Below are 7,679 nucleotides of genomic sequence, written 5' to 3'. Positions count from 1 at the left end.
TTGTGCACCGGGCCTCTAGTATGTATATATATATAAAAACGTGTCCATCCCATGGGGAACGTAGCTACCCAACCCCACGCGTCCACTCTGTGCCCGGCAAAGAGACCCGTACATTCAGGGAGAAGGGTTTAATCATTCATGGCACCTGTCACAATTTGGCTCTTTGTCATCACAAGATTTAAGGCAGAATCCCTGGGGCTCAGGGGGGGGGACACCCAGCGCGTCTTTGGCTGCGAGACTTCCCGTAAAGACACCCCCTAATCTCATAAGCTATTGGGGAACTGCTCCCCGAGATTAGGCGGGTGTCAAACACACAGACCCGAGATTCCTCACAGCCCTGTCCCCCCAAAAAAAAGTCCGTCGATGGGGGGAAGCAGCTATTCCGAGAAGGGGTCCCGTGTCTGGTCTCGAATGCCCGTCATCTGGCAACTCCTGGCCCAGAGTTCTTGCTGCAGGTGTTGGTCGTAGGTGAGGGCCAGGGACCTGGTGTCTTTCTCGTTGTACAGGTAACGCCCGCCCACACCCTCCAGGTCGGGGGTGACGGCAGCGTAGACGGAGGTCCAGGCTCCTTCGTCGGGGGTCTGTGGGGAGTAGGAAGAGGGGGGGAGCAGGACATCAACGTTCAGAGCAGAAATTGGGGTCCTCAGCTCATGTTCCTGCTGGTGGGTTAGATTTGGCATCGTCCTGGGTCCACAAACCCACATGGGAGGCTGGGGGTGGGCAAGCTCGCCGACCCCCAAATCGAGGGTGAGTTTGTCTTCATTTTTTTTATTTTTATTTTTTAAATATTTTTAGTTGATTTCAGAGAGGAAGGGAGAGGGAGACAGAGAGAGAGCGAAACATCCATGACGAGAGAGAATCATGGACCGGCTGTCCCCTGCACGCCCCCTACTGGGGATGGAGCCCCCAACCCGGGCATGTGCCCTTGACCGGGAATCGAACCATGACCTCCTGATTCATAGGTTGACGCTCAACCACTGAGCCACACCGGCCGGGCCATTTGTTCCTTTTGATCAGCAGATGCGTATAAAAATTGATGATGTTGCCCTAACTGGTGTGGCTCAGTGGATAGAGCGTCGGCCTGCGGACTGAAAGGTCCCGGGTTCGATTCCCGGTCAAGGGCATGTACCTTGGCTGCGGGCACATCCCCAGTAGGAGGCGTGCAGGAGGCAGCGATCGATGTTTCTCTCTCAGCGATGTTTCTAACTCTCTATCCCTCTCCCTTCCTCTCGGTAAAAAAAATCAATAGAATATATTTAAAAAAAATAAAAAGCGTATATGAAAAGGAAGTACATATTAAGATTACAAAATTAAACAGGGGGCAGGGGTACAGTTTGGGAAATGCTCTCCGAGGAGGTATAATTCTGCAGAATTGAGAGATGGCGGAAATGAGGGGCCTAGCGGACGTAGGAAAAGAGAACGGAGGTGATCCCCAGTGGGGGGCGTGCAGGAGGCGGCCGATTCATGATTCTCTCTCATCATGGATGTTTCTATCTTTCCCTCCCTCTCTTAAATAAATTAAAATAAATAGACATAGATATAGATAGATAGATAGATAGACAGATAGATATAGATAGATGATAGATAGATAGATAGATAGATAGATAGATATAGATGATAGATAGATAGATAGATAGATAGATAGATATAGATGATAGATAGATAGATAGATAGATAGATAGATATAGATGATAGATAGATAGATAGATAGATAGATAGATATAGATGATAGATAGATAGATAGATAGATAGATAGATATAGATGATAGATAGATAGATAGATAGATAGATAGATATAGATGATAGATAGATAGATAGATAGATAGATAGATATAGATGATAGATAGATAGATAGATAGATAGATAGATATAGATGATAGATAGATAGATAGATAGATAGATAGATATAGATGATAGATAGATAGATAGATAGATAGATAGATATAGATGATAGATAGATAGATAGATAGATAGATAGATATAGATGATAGATAGATAGATAGATAGATAGATAGATATAGATGATAGATAGATAGATAGATAGATAGATAGATATAGATGATAGATAGATAGATAGATAGATAGATAGATATAGATGATAGATAGATAGATAGATAGATAGATAGATATAGATGATAGATAGATAGATAGATAGATAGATAGATATAGATGATAGATAGATAGATAGATAGATAGATAGATAGATAGATAGATAGATAGATAGAGTTCTACATTGTCCAGCTGGCGTGGCTCAGTGGTTGAGCGTCCACCTAGGAACCAGGAGGTCAGGGTTCGATTCCCGGTCAAGGGCACACGCCTTGGTTTCAGGCTCCATCCCCAACCAGTAGGGGGCGTGCAGGAGGCGGCCGGTCCATGATTCTCTCTCCTCATGGATGTTTCTCTCTCTCTCCCTCTCGATTAAAAAATAATAATAATAATAATGAAGATACGTCGGAGGCTTACCTTGAAAAACAACCAGCCGAACAGCTTCTTGACCAGACGGGTGCCCCAGAAGACGTGCTTGTAGAGGTCGGTGTCGACCACGCCGGGGTCGGCCACGTTGGCGGTCACGTGGCTGCCCTGGGCGGCCAGCAGCCCCTGGAGGTGGTAGGTGAAGAGGACCAGGGCCAGCTTGCTCTGGGCGTAGGCGCCATGCGGGGAGTAGCCGCCCCTACGAGAAGATGAGGGGGAGGAGGAGCCGTGGGGCCGGATCCTGGCCAAGTCCGAGTTCTTCCCTCCGTCCCACATCCCTAACCCGCTCCCCATGTCCATTAGCACCGCCTCCTGCATTTCCAAGGGGTGTTTCCTGTCCTTTTAATTTTTTATTTTTTAATACTAGAGGCCCGGTGCACGAAATTCATGCACTTGGCGGGGGGATCCCTCAGCCTGCATTGCGAGAGCGACTGTCTGCCCCTGGTGGTCAGTGCACGTCATAGCGACTGGTCGACCAATTGACTGTCTGCCCCCTGGTGGTCAGTGCACGCCATAGCGACTGGTCGACAGGTCGACTGTCTGCCCCTGGTGGTCAGTGCACGTCATAGCGACTGGTCGACCAATTGACTGTCTGCCCCCTGGTGGTCAGTGCACGCCATAGCGACTGGTCGACAGGTCGACTGTCTGCCCCTGGTGGTCAGTGCACGTCATAGCGACTGGTCGACCAATTGACTGTCTGCCCCCTGGTGGTCAGTGCACGCCATAGCGACTGGTCGACAGGTCGACTGTCTGCCCCTGGTGGTCAGTGCACGTCATAGCGACTGGTCGACCAATTGACTGTCTGCCCCCTGGTGGTCAGTGCACGCCATAGCGACTGGTCGACAGGTCGACTGTCTGCCCCTGGTGGTCAGTGCACGTCATAGCGACTGGTCGACCAATTGACTGTCTGCCCCCTGGTGGTCAGTGCACGCCATAGCGACTGGTCGACAGGTCGACTGTCTGCCCCTGGTGGTCAGTGCACGTCATAGCGACTGGTCGACCAATTGACTGTCTGCCCCCTGGTGGTCAGTGCACGCCATAGCGACTGGTCGACAGGTCGACTGTCTGCCCCTGGTGGTCAGTGCACGTCATAGCGACTGGTCGACCAATTGACTGTCTGCCCCCTGGTGGTCAGTGCACGCCATAGCGACTGGTCGACAGGTCGACTGTCTGCCCCTGGTGGTCAGTGCACGTCATAGCGACTGGTCGACCAATTGACTGTCTGCCCCCTGGTGGTCAGTGCACGCCATAGCGACTGGTCGACAGGTCGACTGTCTGCCCCTGGTGGTCAGTGCACGTCATAGCGACTGGTCGACCAATTGACTGTCTGCCCCCTGGTGGTCAGTGCACGCCATAGCGACTGGTCGACAGGTCGACTGTCTGCCCCTGGTGGTCAGTGCACGTCATAGCGACTGGTCGACCAATTGACTGTCTGCCCCCTGGTGGTCAGTGCACGCCATAGCGACTGGTCGACAGGTCGACTGTCTGCCCCTGGTGGTCAGTGCACGTCATAGCGACTGGTCGACCAATTGACTGTCTGCCCCCTGGTGGTCAGTGCACGCCATAGCGACTGGTCGACAGGTCGACTGTCTGCCCCTGGTGGTCAGTGCACGTCATAGCGACTGGTCGACCAATTGACTGTCTGCCCCCTGGTGGTCAGTGCACGCCATAGCGACTGGTCGACAGGTCGACTGTCTGCCCCTGGTGGTCAGTGCACGTCATAGCGACTGGTCGACCAATTGACTGTCTGCCCCCTGGTGGTCAGTGCACGCCATAGCGACTGGTCGACAGGTCGACTGTCTGCCCCTGGTGGTCAGTGCACGTCATAGCGACTGGTCGACCAATTGACTGTCTGCCCCCTGGTGGTCAGTGCACGCCATAGCGACTGGTCGACAGGTCGACTGTCTGCCCCTGGTGGTCAGTGCACGTCATAGCGACTGGTCGACCAATTGACTGTCTGCCCCCTGGTGGTCAGTGCACGCCATAGCGACTGGTCGACAGGTCGACTGTCTGCCCCTGGTGGTCAGTGCACGTCATAGCGACTGGTCGACCAATTGACTGTCTGCCCCCTGGTGGTCAGTGCACGCCATAGCGACTGGTCGACAGGTCGACTGTCTGCCCCTGGTGGTCAGTGCACGTCATAGCGACTGGTCGACCAATTGACTGTCTGCCCCCTGGTGGTCAGTGCACGCCATAGCGACTGGTCGACAGGTCGACTGTCTGCCCCTGGTGGTCAGTGCACGTCATAGCGACTGGTCGACCAATTGACTGTCTGCCCCCTGGTGGTCAGTGCACGCCATAGCGACTGGTCGACAGGTCGACTGTCTGCCCCTGGTGGTCAGTGCACGTCATAGCGACTGGTCGACCAATTGACTGTCTGCCCCCTGGTGGTCAGTGCACGCCATAGCGACTGGTCGACAGGTCGACTGTCTGCCCCTGGTGGTCAGTGCACGTCATAGCGACTGGTCGACCAATTGACTGTCTGCCCCCTGGTGGTCAGTGCACGCCATAGCGACTGGTCGACAGGTCGACTGTCTGCCCCTGGTGGTCAGTGCACGTCATAGCGACTGGTCGACCAATTGACTGTCTGCCCCCTGGTGGTCAGTGCACGCCATAGCGACTGGTCGACAGGTCGACTGTCTGCCCCTGGTGGTCAGTGCACGTCATAGCGAGCGGTTGAGCGGCCTTAGCATATCATTAGCAAATTACGTTTTGATTGGTTGAATGGCTGACCGAACGACTACACACTTAGCATATCCGGGTTTTTTTAAATATATGATTTTGTTCATTGACTTTGGGGAGAGAAGAAGGGAGAGGAAGAGAGAGAAACATCCATGATGAGAGGAATCATGGATCAACTGCCTCCTGCACGCCCCCTACTGGGGATGGAGCCTGCAACCCGGGCCTGTGCCCTTGACCGGATATCGAGCCCGGGACCCTTCAGTCCGCAGGCCGACGCTGTATCCACTGAGCAACACCAGCTGGGGCCTGACTCTTTCTTTTTTATTTGTTTAATCCTCATGTGAGGATATAATTTCCATGGCTTTTCTTTTGAAATTTTTATTTTTTTAAAATATTTTTCTTTGCCCTAACCGGTGTGGCTGAGTGGATAGAGCATCGGCCTGTAGACTCAAGGGTCCCGGGTTCGATTCCGGTCAAGGGCATTTACCTTGGTTGCGGACACATCCCCAGTGGGGGGCGTGCAGGAGGCAGCTGGTCGATGTTTCTCTCTCATCGATGTTTCTAACTCTCTATCCCTCTCCCTTCCTCTCGGTAAAAAAATCAATAAAATATATATTTTAAAAATAAATAAATAAAATATTTTTCTTCTATATTTATATTCTTTTTCATACATTTTTACTGATTTCAGAGAGGAAGGGAGAGGGAGAGAGAGAGAGAAACATCCGCGATGAGAGAGAATCACGGACCGGAAGCCTCCTGCACGCCCCCTATTGGGGATCGAGCCCGCAACCCGGGCATGTGCCCTTGGCCGGGAATCGGACCTGTGACCTCCTGGTTCACAGGTCGACGCTCAACCACTGAGCCACGCCGGCCAGGGCCTACCTGAATGAGTTATTAACGATTCCGCCGTCCTATTTCCTGGGCTGTTTGATGACGGCCTAACAGGTTTCAGAAAATACCAGAGGCAAAACGCATTCTTCAGCCTCACCATGTGCGAAATGATGATGATTATTAGCATATTTGTCTACAAGATTTTCTATGATGGATGATCGAGCCCCTGTGGGCAATGAGCTTCAACGTGAGATTGGAAAACAGTAAACAATGAGCAGATATCGTCGTTATAATTATCACCAGGAGACGGGATCGTAAAAAAAATGGGTGGTGTGCCCTGGCTGGTGTGGCTCAGTGGTTAGAGCATCTGCCCGTGCACCCAGGGGTCGTGGGGTCAAATTCCCCATTGAGGGCCACATACCTGGGTTTTAGGTTCGATCCCCGCTCCCGGTCAGAGTGCACGGGGGTGGCAACTGATTGATGTGTCTCTCTCACATCAATGTCTCTCTCTCTCTCTCTCTTTTTCTCTTTCTCCTCCACTCACTCTAAAAAGTTAACAGAGCCCTAGCCAGTTTGGCTCAGTGGATAGAGCGTCGGCCTGCGGACTGAAGGGTCCCGGGTTCGATTCCCAGTCAAGGGCATATGCCCGGGTTGTGGGCTCCATCCCCAGTAGGGGGCATGCAGGAGGCAGTTGATCCGTGATTCTCTCTCATCATGGATGTTTTTCTCTCTCTCCCTCCCTCCCCCTTCCTCTCTTTGAAATCAATACAAATGTACTTAAAAAATAAATAAAAATAGCCCTAGCTGGTGTGGCTCAATGGATAGAGCGTCGGCCTGGAGACTAAAGGGTCCTGGGTTCGATTCCCTGTCATAGCACATGTCTCTGTTGCAGGCTCCATCCCCAGTAGGGGGCGTGCAGGAGGCAGCCGATCCATGATTCTCTCTCATCATGGATGTTTCTCTCTCTCCCTCTCCTTTCCTCTCTGAAATCAATACAAATATACTTAAAAATGTCAAGTATTGGGGAACATTTCCACCAGTGAGGATGAACAAAAACAAAAAGAAAAAAAAAACAAAAAAAAGGTTGGTGACATGAACGACCGTCGATCTGGTCAGGAGGGCGGAGCCGGGAGTGTCCGAGTGTCTGCAGGGCCAGGTGACCTTGAACCGGAAGCATCGCTGTCCGGACGGACGGGGGCCTGCCCCCCGCACCCACCTGCTCTGAAGGTCGTCCAGGGCCAGCTCCCCGACGTAGTGCGTCGCCGAGGACAGGCTCACCACCCTGGCGCTGCGGCCGGGGCGCCCCGACTCCCTCAGGGTGTCCAGGAGCAGGTTGGTGAGCAGGAAGTGACCCAGGTAGTTCAGGCCGAAGTGTTCCTCAAACCCGTCCGCCGTCTCCCTCTGGGGAACCATCATCACGCCGGCTGGGGGACACAGGGAATTGGGGGAGCGTGAGCTGAGATGGGGTGGGAACGGCCTGTCCTGGCTCCCAGGTCTTCGCTCTGGGTCTGTGGACCCTCCAATGGAGACACCAGGATCCGGGCTTCCCTCGCCGCTCGGGGTTCACCCGGAAGGATGCCCGGAAGGACATCCGGTCTAATTAGCATTTCACGCTTTTATTATTATAGACTAGAGGCCCGGTGCACAAAAATTTGTGCACTCGGGGGGGGGGGGGGGGGCCCCCCCCCCCCCCT

At 52.7% G+C, this 7,679-nt stretch overlaps 1 protein-coding gene across 1 annotated transcript in view; it reads right to left on the bottom strand.

The window, feature by feature from the left end:
• Nucleotides 1-113: 113 nt before the first annotated feature.
• The window catches only part of DHRSX (dehydrogenase/reductase (SDR family) X-linked), a 29,158-nt gene continuing 21,592 nt past the window's right edge, over nucleotides 114-7,679 (bottom strand). The window contains exons 5-7 of the mRNA XM_014539624.1: nucleotides 7,202-7,409; nucleotides 2,464-2,671; nucleotides 114-581 (exon numbers count right to left, since the gene is read on the bottom strand). Coding sequence (XP_014395110.1) covers nucleotides 378-581; nucleotides 2,464-2,671; nucleotides 7,202-7,409 — 620 coding nt within the window. The 3' untranslated portion in view covers nucleotides 114-377. The remainder of the gene's footprint in view (nucleotides 582-2,463; nucleotides 2,672-7,201; nucleotides 7,410-7,679) is intronic.

Source organism: Myotis brandtii, unplaced genomic scaffold (genome assembly GCF_000412655.1).
Source record: "Myotis brandtii unplaced genomic scaffold, ASM41265v1 scaffold2212, whole genome shotgun sequence".
NCBI classification, from domain to species: Eukaryota; Metazoa; Chordata; class Mammalia; order Chiroptera; family Vespertilionidae; genus Myotis; species Myotis brandtii.
Note: the sequence above shows the minus strand (reverse complement) of the source record. Positions and strands in the feature narration are given on the sequence as shown.